Source organism: Chanodichthys erythropterus, chromosome 3, assembly GCF_024489055.1.
Source record: "Chanodichthys erythropterus isolate Z2021 chromosome 3, ASM2448905v1, whole genome shotgun sequence".
Lineage (NCBI taxonomy): Eukaryota > Metazoa > Chordata > Actinopteri > Cypriniformes > Xenocyprididae > Chanodichthys > Chanodichthys erythropterus.
In genome coordinates, this window is record NC_090223.1 from 610,361 (window position 1) to 629,066 (window position 18,706).

Here is an 18,706-nt window from a genome sequence, read left to right on the forward strand (position 1 = left end):
GGGCCGTCGATTCACAAGATAATCAAAGAAAAACTGCATAAACAGAACAGACTGGAACACGTGCAAGCTACAGCGACAACGGAGGCCTACATAGATGAGAGATTGTGTGAAGAGGTTAGAAAGTACCCTCATTTGTACAACTTTAGAATGAAAGAACACAAATATATTTACATGGATTGTAACTTGTGGAGAGAAATTGCTCAAAACTGCACATGCGTTCAACGCCTGTGTGTGCGTACGAGTCAAATGAAGTAACTGTTAAAAAAACGAAGTATACTTTGGGCTTAAGTTTAATGCTGCAGTGGTCAAATATTGATTAATGTGCAGCAGGTTGTAACTTTTTCCATCACAACAAGCTTTGGTTTTAACTCACAAACAGTTGATGCAAGCGAGTGCTGGTGTGTCGATCACTGAGATCTGTTTAGTTTCTGAATGACACTGTTTCAGTAATGTGAACAGGATTCTGCCGATGATGGTGTTTCCAGTGGAACTTTTCCCAGATCCAGTTTTTCCCAGCAGATCCAGCCTGATCTGGTCTTTCTTCCCAGGAATCACATCAGTCTCATCTGCTGGAAAATCTCCTGAAACTACAACAGAAACATCAAATCACTTTTCAGTGTGACATACAACCGACTCAAACTTGAAAAATCCCTCCCATGTTTGTGTTATTAAAGTAATTTATTAGTGACTACTTACAATTGACACGAGGACGGTCTTTGCTGCCATTCCTCTTCATTTGTTCCATGATAAATTTCCCACCGTTCTCCATCACCATTCCATCTTCTGCAGTAGTCCTTGTATCTGACCATCTGATTTTCTCTTGTTATTGAAACAGTGAAACTTTCCTCCACATTCAGTCACCAGTCTCTGTAGATCCTCATGATCTTTGTTCTGTAGATGTTCATCAATGGTCTGTTCCAGATCCTCCAGCTCATCTCCATGTGTGAACAGAATCATGATGTACTGCTGAACTTCAGGACCTAATAAACACTTGATGAAATCCAGGATCTCTTCCTCATTTCCCACAGGTTCCTCTAGAGGAACGGTGAGCAGAACTGAACTGAGACCTGCTGAACATCCAGAGACCAGCTGCTCTTTCAGCATCTCCAGCTTCTCTTCAGACAGATCTGGATCCAGAAGATCTGGACAGTCAATCACATGAACCTGTTTCTCTCCAATCTGAGTTAATTCCTCACAAACTTCAGCATCATTTTTCTTCTTATGTTTTTGAGCTTTGAACTTTTTTTTCCCAAGTATAGTGTTTCCAGATGAGCTTTTCCCAGAAGCGTTTCTGCCCATCAGAAGAATCCGGATCACTGGATCATCTGGATTGGAGCTGATTGCTGACATCTCTGAAATAAAAAATATGGAATAAGACGCCTGGTCAAGATGTTATTCTTCTCATTGGAGGTCAAGAGTAAGAAAATATATATAATATAGTTTGTCTGTGTTTCACAAACAAGTGTAAATATATCTTGTAGTGGTGAGCCGTTATCGGCGTTAACGTGCTGCGTTAACGTGAGACTCTTATCGGGCGATAAAAAAATATCGGCGTTAATCTATTCTCAAAGTTGGGTTGGGAGCTGGGTCTATACTACGCAAGCTATGATGACTTTCACCTTGATATTTTAGCGCGGATGTATACCTAGCCGAATTGACCCTTCGCAAAGACCCGCCCCCCTTAGTTACTGTTGCTTTGTCCGACAAGCCGTGGCGCTGTCACGCCACACACAGTGATAAATGCATCACGGAGCAAAGAGGACACTGACAACACGTCGACAGACAAGACAGAGCAGGTAACTTATGATATTTAACAAAGTCCCAGCTTTAAAACTGTATAGTTTTTTAAGAAATTCAAACAATAAAAAACGTTTTGTTGCTCTTTAATGTGCCGTTACCATGGTCGTGACAGATTGCTGTAGCGCCTCAGCTCAAGAGGCTCGTAAACCGATCATCTCTTACTACGAGTCCATTTATAGCATCAAATAAACATGAATGAACATGAGAATCAATGTTGTTTCAAACGCGGAAAGATGTCAATATACAACATTTTTCAAGTTTAACTTTAATTCCTATCTGCTTTGTCAGACAAAATGGGGGATTACTTTTAGTCATTTGCTGCGTCCCAATTCGCCTACTTATACTACGCCCTAAAAGTATGTACTCTTTCTGTGAACAAAAAGCACTTACTTTTGAGTGTGTAGCAAAAGAGTAGACAAGCTTTGGGACATACTATCACGTCATACAATTACGTCTTTGCTCTCTGTCGCATCCAGTCACCATAAACTGGCCTGTCAATCATCTTACATCCTCCACATTTCATTTAGCTAATTTCCTACCGTATCGGAGAGAAATGCAGCACGTCGATCTGCAGTCGCGAGTCTTTCATGTGGAGAACTCTCCTCATATTAATGCATAATGATGCATTTAAAAGTTAATGGCCAATCAGATCTTTATAAAAGTCCACATTGGTATTTGCAGATGAAAAATAAAACATATAACATTAAATATATATTTTCTATCAGTTTGAACTGATTATTAGTCACTCAAACAACCTCTCAGCGTCGATCGCACATATTCGCCATGTTTTGTAGTTTTTAACACTTTTTACTCGTGTTTGTAGTTCTGAACTGAATCCTTGTACAATGCGCAATGGGTTGTGGGCAATATTAGCCTTTATAGTGTGCACGGATCCACACTTCGAAAATCTACCGCAAATAGTAGACCATCCGGGGACTTTTGGCATACTCCTTTCAACATACTACGCTTTGGGACACACTTATTTTAATCTCACATACTATTTAGGATGGATAGTACGGACATTGGGATGCAGGGACAATTTGGGTAGGCCTATCTCACATATTCTGAATGTCTTCGGCAGAATTCAAATGAGCCATTTTAATCTAGATTAATCTAGATTAATTCCAAAATTAATCTAGATTAATCTAGATTAAAAAAATTCATCTATGCCCATAATATCTTGTCTGTAGACTGTGTGAACTTTGACAGAATTTATGGAACAAACATTGTTGAAATCCTTAAAAAAACTCTAAAAGTATGTATGAAGTTACTGTGTCTTTATTGAAATAAGGTTTCGGAAAAAAGTGTGAATCTTTGGGGAGACAAATAAAAAATGATTTGATTTGAGATTCATAAGTTTTCAGTTTGATTCATGTTTTACTGACTGAGAATCTGCTTAGATGATTCAGTGAAAGAGCGGTCCACATGAATGCTAATCAATTCAAACACATTGGTCAAAACACTGAAAAGAATTCAGGAATGATTGACATCTCTGGTTACGGGAAAGCCTCGGTACAGTACAGCTGTAAATCTGCAGACGCCGCTGCCTCTACTCTGAGATATTAACCCGAACCAGCCTTTACCTCCATTCACATCTTTAAAAGATCTTTAGCATTTACACTATGGTGGCTTTGAATCAAATAATGTCAGGATTAAACAAAAAGAAGGGTTGTGAAATGATGTGCAGATTTCTGCAGCAGCTCTTTATTGCTTCTCACTTGCACAGAAAAACTGCTTTCATATTCCTCGAAATGAATCTAAATGACTCTAAACCACTGACACCGTACCTTATAATGATTTAATAGATTATAATACAGTAATAAAATAGATTGTGGATAAAATTATTGCATTTAAGTAACTGTAATTCACCACTGGCGTATAAGACCTGCACCATGCTAATTACGAACCAAAAGTACAAGTCAGTTCACTCGGTGGCCATATTTGCAACGCCTCCAACAGGAATGCAAGAGCAACTCATGTCTATTTCAGTCAAGTGTCACGCAGTACTACAAACCACAACCTACAAATTACACCCCCTACCTCAAATTACACCCCTATGAAACAGCCTTTCAGGATGTCATCAGAGCATGAGCTTGATTAGAGGGTAGCCTATGCACGTGACGTCATCGTCGACCGTTATGACTGCGGTTACACCCACTGAGTGGCACAAAGACTGAGGGGCAGCATTGGTTTTCAGCGTGAATACCGCGAAAAACGCACAAAACCAATGACTGTACAAATAGCTTTGACACAAAACCTGAGGTATATATTTAAAGACTGTCAAAAGCTACAGAAAAAAAGAAGCAAATGGATCACTGCAATTCACAGAAACAGCTGGACTCCAGCAGAGAAACATTGATTTGCAGTTATCATTTTGTGTCAAATAGTTGGATTTTGAGGCAGAATTATACCATATATATTGTATTGTTATATATTATGTTGACAACTCATCAATTAAATATTTACCATCTTATATTCTGCATAATTGGGTGTTTTTAAATAAACACTGACAAAAACTATACAAGTTTTAGGGCTGGACAATATGACGATATATTTAACACTGATATAAGTGATTACTCGGATTTAAACCTACCTATATTGTAGTTATATAAAATATTCACAGGCGGATATTTCCCCGGCGTCGAAATCAGGCACATATAAATGTCGGGAAACACGACTCCTGGCTGCATGTCAATATCCATAGATTAGGTTTATTTGACATGTCATAAGGAACTCTTTCGAGTCCAACCTTTAGTGTAATCGTTTGTTTTACTCGAGTTTTCGCAGTTTCCTCTATTAAATCCAGTGACAGCAGGTTCTTTTGCCACTCAGTCCGGCTGAGGGAGCGCGTTTTCGGCGGGAAAGTGACGTCGATGCATACCCTCTATATTTAAGCTGTGAATATTTCAAATGAAAACATTCCATTCACCATTTTATTATTAATCATTCAATAATACATATGCCCCGTGACTCCACAGTTTCTTCCTCCCATTAGCCCTATTCGGACGGGATTAGTTTTACATGGGGAGGTGGAGTAAAGTAATTATTACCAGAGCTTCAGTGATTTTAGTCCCGTCCGAATGTGCCATCTCAGTAATCATTACGGACAATGTAGGTAAAGATTACAGCGACCTAACTGTTATATATAGTTTACATATTTATATTATATGTGTTAATCATTAGCCTATATGGTATCAGAAAGCGACATATACCCACATGACGACATGCTTTACTGAGATATCATTTTGTGTCAAATAGTTGGATTTTGAGGCAGAATTATACCATATATATTGTATTGTTATATATTATGTTGACAACTCATCAATTAAATATTTACCATCTTATATTCTGCATAATTGGGTGTTTTTAAATAAACACTGACAAAAACTATACAAGTTTTAGGGCATTAATTTTAATTTTACAGACATTAATTTTATGCATTAATTTTACAGACGTCCTGAGGTAAAATTAGCTGCATTACTCCACCTCCCCATGTAAAACTAATCCCGTCCAAATAGGGCTATAAACTCATGAGAGTACTGGGAAAATATTCAACATTACACACCTGGGGAATCCGGGAACTGCAGGAATTGGCAGTAGAGTACAGATGCATTGGTGTAGGCGGGTGATGACGCTGGTGTGCAGAACAAACATTAGATTTAAAAAAAAAGACCTGTATTGCTCTCCGTTGCTTTGTTTCCTTAACGTTAATTTTCTGCATCAAACACTCCAGGATTCCCCATCCCATTGTGGGACATTAAATGCGACCGTGTCCTAAGCAGACACTGGTATGGTATGAGAATCCAGCAGCAAGGAATACGTCTGTCCGCTCCAGACACGACAAAAATAAATCAAAATAACAACCAATCAGAAGAGTGTGTGGGCGGAATCTTGGCTCTGCAATCAAATTCATACATTTGTACACCATTTTAACAGTATTGTACATAATGTATCATAATAAGCGACTGAAACAATATGTCATAGGCTATAATACATTTGTGTGTTCATACTGAGTTCACATTAATTCCTTTTTATTTATTTTCAAGCCATGAGTTAATTTGCTTTTAGTCAAACACAACGAAACGGGTTTAAATCTAAAGCATGTTTTTCGATTAGACCTTTATATAAAAAAGCACTTTAAATAACAGTATTTTCACTTTTTTCAGAGTACAATACAACAGGAATGAATGAATTGATTAAACTATACTTTAGTTAAATGTTACAGCTATATTTATTTTGCTATTCCTCACATTAGACTGATGAACTGCCCAGCAGGTGTTATACTGTGTTAGCTCTTATGAAAACTGATGCTACTGCTTCTTCAGTCCATTTTCTCATCACCTTTGGTGTGAAAGAGCTTCAAAACCAAGACTACACAAAAGATTGTTAGGCTACACGACTCACACAACAGAAACTTTTCCATAAAAATCAAATAAACATATATCAAAAAACTAAATCATCGGATACACCGTGGTTGATTGCATGTGAAGACATTTCATTCATACCTGCAGGTGCGGAAGATCCCTCCGCCATGCATCTTCAGTGAATGTGACTACAGACAGATCTCAAGAAGAATGTGCTTAGAAAACAAATACGGTAGAAAACGTTAATAAATCTTTAAATGAAGCGTGAAACAAGGATTTGGTCAAAAGTAAAATGGAGAGAACAGCAGCAGTAGAGTTTAGATTTACTTTCTCTTGAATGCAGTGAAATGTTCCTCCTGCGGTTAGTTACCTGTTCTTACCTGTTCGAGGAGGAGCTGATTCCCTCACAACATGTTCAGACACTGAGCTGAGCATGAGAAACATGTCAGACACCAGAGACAGACACATTATGAGAGAGTTTGATCAGTAAACTTTATTCTCCCACTGATTCAATAGATTAATAAAGCTTCTGTGAAGACATCTTGAAAGTGTTTAAGATGATCATCTCACTTCAGCAGCTGTTTGATCATCACACGGAGAAACTGAAGTGAAAACAAAACTTGTCATTCACTATCAAAGCATTAAACTTCAGCATACCAGAATATTAATTTAAATTGCTGATAAATCAAGGGTGCAAAAAAACCTAAAGCTGCCTCGCCCCATACAGCTGTGAACTGGGACCTGTCCAGCATCCTCAGGACCCTCCGAGGCCCCTTGTTTGAGCCGCTGCAGATGGTTGAGTTGAGGGCACTTTTGCTTAAAACCACCCTTCTGTTAGCACTGGCCTTGGTTAAGTGAGTCGGTGACCTGCAGGTGCTCGTATTAGCTCTTCCTGATTGAGTTTGGGCCGAATGACTGTAAGGTCATCCTTAAGCCAAGGCACAGTTATGTGCCTAAAGTGCTCTCCACCTCCCTCAGAGCACAGGTCATAACCCTTCTGTCTGTCCCCGACTCTGACGTAGAACCTGGAAGCGCTGGATGTAAACAGTGTAAGATAATGACAGAACAGAAGATATTGTTGAATAAAGTCGAACATTTAAGGGAACACAAATTTCTTTCCAAAGAAATAGATGTTTGCTGCATGAGAGTTTACATTTTCCTACATAATGAGAAACAACTTGTTTCTAAGCCTGTGAAACACTCTTATCATACTCTAAACATTGAAGTAACACAAAAAGTGTGACAATCTTCAAACAATCAGTCCCTCAAGATAATAAGATACTGACTGATTCTGTAGGTGCTCCTTATATACTTCCAGGTCGTGCTATGATAACGTCATAAGCTGTCACCGGCCAATAGGATTGGAGTGGTTTGATATTTGGCTTTCAGACAGTTCATGTGTGACATTCCCCATAGTGTTTGAAACACAGAGTCTCGTTCCCTGTTCTCAGGGAACCATGGTTACGTACGTAACCTGAGACGTTTTGTGTAATGTGATCATGGATTATTATGTGTAAAATTGCAAAAATATCATATAGTCACCATGGCAAAAATACCCCTCTTGATCCTCTCTCCCGTCAAACTCCCTTGTCTGATCAAATGTATTTTTAGACATTGTAGAGCTGACACAGGGCACGGATGCAGAGTCCATTCACAACAGGTTAAGACGGTGCCTTCGTACAGCGTACAAGTAGTTTTAATACTGTAAAGGTGGTCTGGAATTACTACCCTGCTTTAGCGCACTACTTCAAAATTGCAAGTGAGGATGCATCTTACAATGACACAGAGAGGAAGAAATTCTTGCCGCTATATGATATACTGAAAGCAATGAAAGCGAGTGGAGGGAAATCAGAAGGCCGAACAGCACACGTCCCTGGGGCTTTGAAGATGTTCAACTAGTTTAAGGCACAGGCAAGATTAATAGAAATCAGCTTTATCAATCTGTGATCAACAATTTCACAAGGCGAATGCCAAAATCAGACCTCCTACAAATGCTAAAACCCCTGGACAAGCGCTTTTGGCCACAGGATCGGAATGCTTTGATCCTGTATGGAGAAAACTAAGTACGTGCACTTGCTAAAATGCTTGGAGAACCAGGCAGAGAAGTGGTCGAAGAGTTTCCCAACTAGAATGTACAAGACAGAGAACCAGACAGAAAGCTGGAAAAGATTTGTACCGTGAGTAGAACATACCTTCCTTCTTCAGTGTGAGAGGCAATTTTCTTCTGTCAATGATACTGACAGCGAGACCCACAATAGGTGAAATCTATTGACATGCGATATATTCATGATTTGATACACTGATTCATTTGTGCTCCAATGCTTTTTGAGCTGTATAATAGTCAGTTGTGTGTCATTATCAACACGCAGACGTAAGCACTGGTACCTGTTTATTTATAAATCCATCTTGGGCCAGTTGCCTCCATATCTTTGCTCCCTTACCCAACTTAAATCATTTGGAGCTTATTCTTTGTGTTCACAAGATCTGTACATCCTTTGAGTTCCATCTATATGAACTGAATTTGGAAAACAAGCCTTTCGGTACGCGGCAACCAATGATTGGAACTCTTTACAAATTGACCTGAAATTACAGATGCTGGTGTCGTTGAACACTTTCAAGTCTTTTATTAGCGAGCTGTTAAAGGAAGAAATGATTTGTAAATGTTTTTTATTTGTACTGATGATGTGTCTTTACTGTGTTTGGTGTGTTTTTAAGAATGGCCAGGTCACTTCTGTAAGAGATTTAGGTCCCACTTTATATTAAGTGGCCTTAACTACTATGTACTTACATTTAAATTAACCATTTGATACAATGCACTTACTGTGTACATACATGTTTTTACATTGTACTTATATTTTAAAAACACCTGCATGTTATTACATCTGTAATTAATTTCTGTAATTACATTTATAATTACACTGTTGACCCATCCCTTAACCCTTACCCCTACCCTTAAACCTAACCATACCACCAAAGCTTTCCCTAACCTTACCCGTATCCACCTCAATAGCAGCAAAAGTGTTTTGCAATTCAATACGAACACAATAAGTACATTGTACTTATTTTTTGATGTAAGTACATAATAGTTAAGGCCACTTAATATAAAGTGGGACAGAGATTTTTAATCTCAGAAAGTTTTATCTGGTTAAATAAAGGGGGGGGGGGAATAAATAAATACATAAATAAAATAAAATACACCACAAGTGTACGAACAGTTTGAGCCAGAAAAGAGCTTAAACAAACAACACAGAGAGCAGACGGCCAGCCACACACTTCGCCACCATCTTCGAAGTGCACTCATCAGACTATATTTGCAACAACCATGAAACAGTTTGTTCAAATAATCTTTATTCAGTCTGATATTTTGTTCACAAAAGCAACAAAATAATTACAGTAAAACAAATTAAATATTTATAATAGATGAACAATACATTCACCAAACATTTTGTACACAAATGAGCATAACATAACGTTGCATTTAAAATGACAGTATGCAGTAGTTGAACCAGATAGCAATAAAGAAGAATTAAAATACTGATAATTAAAATAATAATAAAAAAATCATTAAAAAAGTTGAGCTTGTTAGTAGTTTTGTGTGTATGATGGTGTTTCTCACTGAACGCCACACATGACCTGTTTTGCTAGTTTCCCTGTGGCTCTGATAGCAAGATGGACAGCTTCTGCACGACTGATTCCTTTGCTCTCAGCCTCTTTTATGGCATTCTCTCTCTCTTCATCGGTCACCAGTATCGTTCCCATAATTTTGGCTACAGCTATGTATACTTCGGAAAACGTAATCCGCTCAGCTTCCTGTCGTGACTCCTCTACTAAACGCCAGTATATTTTCTGCCACTCGGTAAGAATGCCCCCTTTGTGCTTCTGCTTGTGCTTCTGCTTGTGCTGCTTCACTTTCTCATCCAGTATCTGCTTCTGAATCTCCTGCATGTGTTTCTCTGTTCCAAGAAACATCTTATTTGTAAAGTGTCCTCCATTTTCTGCTACCATTATCTCTATTTTCCTAAGCAGACCTTTGAACTGTGAGAAATTGGCAAACCTGCTGTTGTCCAAACAGAAGTATCTGTTTTCACAACTGTGTATGAGATTTTTAAGATCTGGATCACTTTTCTCTAGAAACTGATCAATAGTTTCCTTTTTCTTCAGCTGATCCTTGTGAGTGAAAAGGATCATGATGTATTTTCTCATCTCTTCTCCAAACACTTCTTTGAGTTGCTTTACTGTATTTTTCTCCTCCTCAGTGAATCGGCCCACTTTAATCACGAGGAGAAAGGCATGTGGTCCAGGAGAGGATAACGTTATGCATTGTGCTATTTCAGAAATAACCTCCTTTTTATCAAGCTCAGTATCATAAAGTCCAGGTGTGTCGATCACTGAGATTGTTTTACCCTTCCTCACTCTAGTTTTTGAACTACACTTTTTTGTTTGTGACTTTGCACCAGTTGAAGATTCAAACACGTTTCTGCCAATGATGTTGTTTCCAGTGGCACTTTTCCCAGCTCCGGTTTTTCCCAGCAGAACTAGCCTAAGATCTTTCTTCTCAGGTATAATGCCAATCTTATCTGGATCTTCTGCTGGTGAACTGTCAACTGAAACTACAACAGAAAGAGTACATCACTAATAAAACACAATCTAGGTTCTTTCCTTACCTTCTAATGAAATATTAATGACTTGTTTGTAATATTGAAGTAGTTGAAAATGACAAATATAACATATCCTTACATTTGACATCGGGAGCATCCATGCTGGTTCTCCTTTTCATTTGTTCCATGATGAATTTCCCTCTGTTCTCCATCATCATTTCTTTGATTTTCTGCAGTAGTTCTTGTTTCTGTTCAACTGATTTACACCTGTTATTAAAACAGTGAAACTTTCCTCCACATTCTGTCACCAGCTGCTGGAGATCTGCATGATCTTGTAGATATTCATCAATGGTCTGTGGTTCATCCAGTGCATCCAGCTCATCTCCATGAGTGAACAGAATCATGATGTACTTCTGAACTTCAGGACCAAATAAAACTTTAATATAATCCAGAATCTCTTCCTCATTTTGCACAGTCTCTTCCTCATTTCCCACAGGTTCCTCTAGAGGAACGGTGAGCAGAACTGCACTGAGACCTGCTGAACATCCAGAGACCAGCTGCTTTTTCAGTTCCTCCAGCACCTCTCTAGACAGATCTGGATCCAGTAGATCTGGACAGTCAATCACACACACCTCCTTTTGTCCTATCTGTGTTTTACCCTCACACACTTCAGACTCTAACTTTTTAATCTTAAATGGTCTTCCTCCCAGTATCGTGTTTCCAGATGAGCTTTTCCCAGAACCCTTCCTGCCCATCAGAAGAATCCGGATCACTGGATCATCTGGACTAGAGCTGATCTCTGATATCTCTGAAAGAGACAGATAATATGGAGTATGGTTGTAAAGCACATTGTGGCAAAGTACATTGACATTTCTAAGTTTCTAAGAAACTTCAAACAAGAGAAAGTGCAGTGAATTATTAAAAACCATCAAACAAACAAAAAAACTATTCACTGTTCTCCAAAAGTCTAAAAACACTAAGGAAAAATGTTTGCTTCTGCTTATCAAGATTCATCAAGTATAATGCCAAAAAGAATGAGTATTGCTTTTAAAAAATAGTTTTCAGCTGATGTTGCAGAATTAAAAGCCGTTCTAAAATAGAATAGAATCATTCTCCATAATGTATAATTGTTGCTTTTGGTATTGGTGTCACACTGCATATGCTTTAGGGGCACTGCAGGGGCTGGATCAAACCATAGATATTAGCCTACCTGATGAGTTCAAGTCAATATGCTGGAAACCCGCTTATTCAAGGATGTGCATCTATTTCATGTAACCACAACACAAACAACAAATTGCTCGTCACTATAGCAACATAGCAACAGTAGACTCTCCGAGCTGGCTTGAGTGGAGGTGGGGCTAATTTGCATATTCATTGATCTGTGTATATTAAATGAGGCAATGTTGTAGAGTTACATTCAAGCTATTTTAAGGCATGAAGACATTTTTTTTTTCACTTGAAATTTCTTTAAAATATGTCATTTTTGTGATAAAAGATGAGTTTTAAGGGATAAAATAATTGACTACAGGGGGACTTTAAATAACATCTACACCTACCCCAACCCCAAACTTACCCTTACAATAATGCAAATACAGTAATTAATTGTTCAGTGTTCTAGCCTTTACCCAGCTGGGCTAGTCTATATAGGGCGCTAGGGCACTGCCCTCCCAAAGCCACACACACAAAATAATAATGATTATTATTATTATAATATATTATAAGTTACATAAATTGATATGTGAATAATATGACATGATAGAAATGAGCGAGGATACACAGGTGTATCCTATTTTCGGCAGCCTTTCAGTTTGAAGAACCTGACCTGATGTCACAATAATTTAAACGTATTCTTTACTTTTACAGTTTAAATAAACTTTACATCTGACATATATCAACGGGGCATCTTGCTTTATTAATATTATAAATGTTTTAAATAACCAAACTTGAAATAATTTTCAAATAACATTTCCTCTGAGTCCTTCATCCTCATTTTCTTTCAGTCCCTGCGTTCCATTCGGAAGTGTCCACCAGCATATTTCATAATTCATATCCTTTATGAATTGCATTGGCTTCCATATAACATTATTAAAGTAATATTTCAATCTTATGCTGGTAAACTCAGTAAAACCACAGTTTCCATCTAGTCTCTAACCGTTTCTCCTCTTAATGTCCTTTATATTGCTTTAATATACAGCATTCTTTTGTTGTCTGAGCTTACTCACGCATATGATCCGCTCTGTGCTCTTGTGTCCCTGGGTCAGAGCACTGTACTCGCACTGTGGCGGTTAATGTTACACTAACGTGAAAACGGACTTCATTCGCATCAAACGAAAACATATTTACACTGTCTGAATCGTTCCCTATTCTCTATAAAGTGCAGCATGTGCCATTCAACATATAGAAACTATTAAATGTGTAAACGAATGACCAATTTACCCGCAGCTTCAGTGTCTAAGCGTGTAGGAGGGGGCGGGACTTACAGATTCTAGAGAGCATTTGATTGGACAGACGATCTGGTGAAATAAAAATAATACTAGCCTAGTAGCCTATACATTAGGCAACCCAGTCTGATTAGAAAACCTACCTGTGGGAACCTTTTCGCGAGTCATAAAATACGTATCAATACATATCACTGCAGTTTCGATGTAAAATGTCCACTAAGTGGCGCTAAAAGCGTGTTCATTTTTTTTGCCGGAACAAATAAACGTGAATATGGTACTTTTTATGATGTTGGTTTTTATACAAATCACTGCACTCCATTGTGTTTTAAAATAACATACCACCAACACTACAGCTAAACCTACCCGATAGTGTTAACAAAAGCAAATGTGGCATAAAAAGCAACTGTAATCGTGTCGTTTTAGCTTGTTTAGATCTCTCTTTGAGCTCTTTTACCATGACTCGCCTTTCACGGGATTCGTACCCAGGGCTTCCTCGTCTTAAGTACATATCCGTATCAGCTGAGCTACAGAGAAAGCTTGTTATGTCAGAAAAGTGAAACATATGGAACTGGTTGAGCGATGCAAAGTCCAAAATATATTCGTTTACAAATGGTGCACTGCACTCTAGTAAAAAAGCGTTGGAAACTTCAGTGATATGTACACATTGTTATGTATTTTGGCGACTCGCGGAAACGTTCCCACAGGTATGTCTTTCCTATGAGACCAGGGACCCGTTCTGCGTACGTCGCTAACTCGGGTAGCTGGATTTGATTGACGACGATTTGGCCTGATCTTGGATTGCTCGGTTCTTCAACACTCATCCTGGACTTGCTGCCATATCAACAGGTCCGTAAGCTCAAACCTGCTCGTGAGAAGGCTTAAGGGGGTCGCACACCGGACAAGAAGCTCAGCGCCACACCGTGTCGTATCTCGGACAACTCATAGGTATTGCACGCCGGATGCGCACATTATATACGCGCAAGCTCAATTTTGAATCGACTCCTGATAGAAGAGCTGCATGATGATAGTTTTAGGTCGACAGGCAAACGTTACATATGCGTATGCCTTAAAGGTCCCGTTCTTCGTGATCCCATGTTTCAAACTTTAGTTAGTGTGTAATGTTGTTGTTAGAGTATAAATAAAATCTGTAAAATTTTAAAGGTCAAAGTTCAATGCCAAGCGAGATATTTTATTTAACAGAAGTCGCCTACATCGAACGGCCAGTTTGGACTACATCCCTCTACTTCCTTCTGTAATGACGTCACTAAAACAGTTTTTTGACTAACCTCCGCCCACAGGAATACACAAGAGTTGCGTTTGTAGAGTGTGTTTGTCGCCATGTCGTCGAAACGCTGTTATTTTCATCCCGCAGTCCAATCACCGGGTCTGATTCCGGCTCAAATTGATAGGGTAAAATTAAAGACATGTTTACAATAACACTGAGCGCGTGCATCTCCACGTTACGGTAAGAGGCGTGACCTTTCCGGGCAAGATGCGCTCAGAGCTGTCGAATCACAACATAGGAACCGCTGGCACAATCAGAACTCGTTACGTATTTCTGAAGGAGGGACTTCATAGAACAAGGAAGTCATCAGCCCGTTTTTATGACAGTGGAAACAGCGGTATACAGATAAGTAAATTATGTGAAAAATACTGGGTTTTTTTACACGCGAAACATGAACACATGTTATATTGCACACTATAAACACAATCAAAGCTTCAAAAAACCACGAAAAACGGGACCTTTAATATTTCGCACTGAGGTTTGTGTACATGGAAAAATGGCACAGCAGAGCATCCAGTGTGTGACGTCCTTTGCTTCATGTAAACAGGATTGCATCTTTTTAAGTGGAATTGATACTTAAAATCTGTCCCAGCCACTTCTACTTTATTTCAAGAGTACTCTACTTATCCAGGGACAATAATTTAAAATGATAATAATTTACAATTTAATTTGAAAATAATATTATAATGTTGTGTAGTCTATACTATAGGCACAGCCAGTTTTACTCATTAAGGGAACCATGAATGAGCAGAGCATGATCCCCTCCCTTCAGAGACTGGGCCTCAGGGAAGTATTCCAACATGATAACGACCCCAAACACACCTCCAAGATGACCACTGCCTTGCTAAAGAAGCTGAGGGTAAAGGTGATGGACTGGCCGAGCATGTCTCCAGACCTAAACCCTACTGTGGGGCATCCTCAAATGGAAGGTGGAGGAGCGCAAGGTCTCTAACATCCACCAGCATCGTGATATCATCATGGAGGAGTAGAAGAGGACTCCGGTGGAAACCTGTAAAGCTCTGGTGAACTCCATGTCCAAGAGGGTTGAGGCAGTGCTGGAAAATAATGGTGGCCACAAAATATTGACACTTTGGGCCCAATTTGGACATTTTCACTTAGGGGTGTACTCACTTTTGTGGTCAGCAGTTTAGACATTAATGACTGTGTGTTGAGTTATTTTGAGGGGACAGCAAATTCACACTGTTATACAAGCTGTACACTCACTACTTTACATTGTAGCAAAGAGAGCAACATAGTGTGGCCCGGATCTGGCCCACATCTGGTACATGTGGATTACATGTATCATGTTTCATTTCTTCAGTGTTGTCACATGAAAAGATATGATAAAATATTTACAAAAATGTGAGGGGTGTAATCACTTCTGTGATATACTGTATATTCTTTATCGGAATAGCTGCATGTATTGCGTCTTCTTATTTGACAGGTGTCAGTCGGCGTTAAGGTGCAATACTGCCACATGAGAGCGTGTATCAAACTGCCAAAGTCACGTGATTTCAGTAATACACATCATAAATGTATTGGCGAGGCTCACACACCGTGTACTGTTATCAGAACGTGTTTATTCTTGTTCTCCGGTCCTTAACGCAGAACTGAACTTAGCTGTACCACTGCATTATACTGCCATCTAGTGGCCATCATAACATGGACACACTCAAATTAATACAATAAGTGTTTTGAAACAGTTTGAAATTTCACTGGTTCACCATTGAAAGAGGGCGATGATCTCTGAACCCATGAATCATGCAGATTCGCTGAGAACTATTGAACAAGTGTCTACGGGTTGTACCTGATCTCTGATCAGTTTTATACATGTGTAGATGTTTTTAATTAGACATTAGTAGGGTACAACGGGGCTAAAGGCGCCACGGGGCAAAAGGTCTTTGAATTTATTTTCCTCTAAACCAATAGATGGCACAAAAAACTTGCCACAGCACTTTCCTAAATATCCACTTTCCAAAATGCACGTGCAAATTTGTTTGTTTGCTTGACACGATCTCGGGCAGCAACACAAAGTTGATTCTGAAGTAGTTTGATCTAATATTTGATGTTTTTTTAAAATGTTGTTGATTAAAGTGGCAAATAAGAATCCATTAAATTAATGTTTGTATTTTCAGACAAAGGACTTCTTAATAATTTTCAGTTTTGTTCAAGGTAATTCAAGCAACAGTTTTTCAATAACGGAATAATATGTAAAAGTATGGTATTTGGGGTAAAAAGCACCACTGATGTTGGGGCAAAAGGCACAATAATTAACATGATAATGAATCGCTGACTGACTTTTCCATTTCTTGACAGGACATGGTTAGATTCACATAGCAAATATCATATCAAATTGGGTATCCATCTTAGAGATAATACCCATATTTATTATGAAACAATCATATGTAAAATCATATCATAATAAAATATAATTTATTGTTTCTACTGTAAATCTATATTAAATATTATGGGATCTCCTTCAATGCTTTCAGAATCTTTACTTTTTAAAGTAATTTTGTTTCTTTGTTATTTTAATGCCAGTATTTTTATTGAACAAATAAATAATAAATTAATTGTTTTATTTATCAAAATATACAGAAAATAGTACAAATTTTGCTAAAGTGATTAGCAAAACAAGTATTAACCTGAACATTACTAAAAACATATTATTTTAGCTTAAGTAGGCCTATTTGTATGAATACTGTGTGCCCATGTGTGAGGTAAAATGCCCCCCTCACCACCTCATACAATTATAAAACAAAATTAACCACTTTATGATTTTTTTTTCACACAAAATCTGTTGCTCCATCGATGTTCAATAGAAACATGTACATTTTTCCGTCAATCATACACTTTGAGAGTAGTATGTTTTGCTGCATTTACACTGTTCTGAACACTAACCCCTAGTGGAGTGGAGACGGGTGTCAGATTGACATTACGCCATATTTTCTTCAACTGCTTTAGTGTTTCACGAAGCCTCGATCTGCCAATCACTAGCGATAAAATACTGAACAAATCACATATAAATTTAACTCGAAAGTCTTAATAGGAGACTTGAACACAAAACATTTTTTTGTTAAACTGTCCCACCACTAAAAAGCTAGTTTAGTTTCAGTAGTGGTATTACCCAAACCTTTTTTTTTTTAGAGTAAACAAATCGGAGAATGCTATGCTAAAAGCCAAATTAATTGTTTAAGTCATATTTAGTGTAAACTAAACTATCCTAAAAGTACACAAAAGTGTAAACATACGCTCTTACCTGAAGGTGGTTCAGGCCCTGTCGCCATATTCAGTAAATCTGTCTGATAACCATCCACAAAACTGCCTTATAGAAAACAAGCAAACATCAATATTTTCATATGGACAAGTTTATATATTTACATAAAATACATATTTGCAGGAAAATAAACTCACCAGGAGTCGAGCTGCTGCTGAGATGTCGTTCAATTTTGGTTTCACTTTTATTTTTGCCCCTTCCCCGTCACTATTACATCTTCCTTCTTTTCCAGGTTTTTATGGCACACAAGATCTTCAGCACAATGATCCAAGAATCCAAAGCTGTATTTGTTCTGTCAGAGCGTTTGCATATTTCCACTGTTGTGGGCGTGGCCTTGAGACAACGCGCAGACGAATGGAACTGAAAATATTAGTGCTCAAATCAAACTCGTTTAATGGTTTATTTTGAAATGGTAATGAAGATTCAATATTAAGCATTAACTGTAACAGTTGACATTTTCTAAACTATGAATATATTGTGTAATATGATCAATCGTCTGTGCTGCTTTGCCTGATTGATTACAGACATTCGGATTTAGGTATGTCACGGCAGAGCAAACAATGAGCGAATAGCCTATTCTAATTCTAGTACAGTTTATTACTTGTGCCCTATTAAAATGTTTATAAGCTAGCCTGTTGTGAGTCATCCTTAATTTCTTGTTTATTTCATATATAGCCAGTGTTTCAAACTACATACCTGAGGAGAATGTGTTATTAATCTTGCAGTCATCATAAACATTGCAATTTGTACTTTATTATATAATACAGTGCATAAATCTTTAAAGCATTGTTCTGATGGCCCAGTCTTTCTTATATAGGCCAGCAGTTACTTAAAGAATATTATTCTGTTGTTTTTCAGAAGCTTTATTTTGCTTTTGTGATCATATCATCATCGTGTAAAGCCACTGTGTTTCAGATTGAGTGCTGAAGTCACTGTAGCTC

General features: G+C 38.1%; 1 protein-coding gene and 1 pseudogene across 2 annotated transcripts; both read right to left on the minus strand.

Moving 5' to 3' along the window:
- Nucleotides 1-369: 369 nt before the first annotated feature.
- On the minus strand, nucleotides 370-6,632 carry LOC137014630 (uncharacterized; annotated as a pseudogene).
- A 2,900-nt stretch (nucleotides 6,633-9,532) lies between these two features.
- On the minus strand, nucleotides 9,533-18,051 carry LOC137014851 (uncharacterized). Of its 2 annotated transcripts, none has more exons than XM_067379366.1 (4): nucleotides 17,903-18,051; nucleotides 17,748-17,809; nucleotides 10,902-11,570; nucleotides 9,533-10,774 (listed from the first exon to the last, which is right to left on the minus strand). In XM_067379366.1, exons 2-4 carry the CDS (start codon nucleotides 17,773-17,775, stop codon nucleotides 9,777-9,779), a joined length of 1,695 nt encoding a protein of 564 aa, XP_067235467.1. In that variant the 5' UTR covers nucleotides 17,776-17,809; nucleotides 17,903-18,051; the 3' UTR covers nucleotides 9,533-9,776. The 2 variants fall into 2 exon arrangements, with proteins under 2 accessions (XP_067235467.1, XP_067235458.1); XM_067379357.1 differs by having other exon boundaries at nucleotides 17,748-17,813.
- Nucleotides 18,052-18,706: the final 655 nt, after the last annotated feature.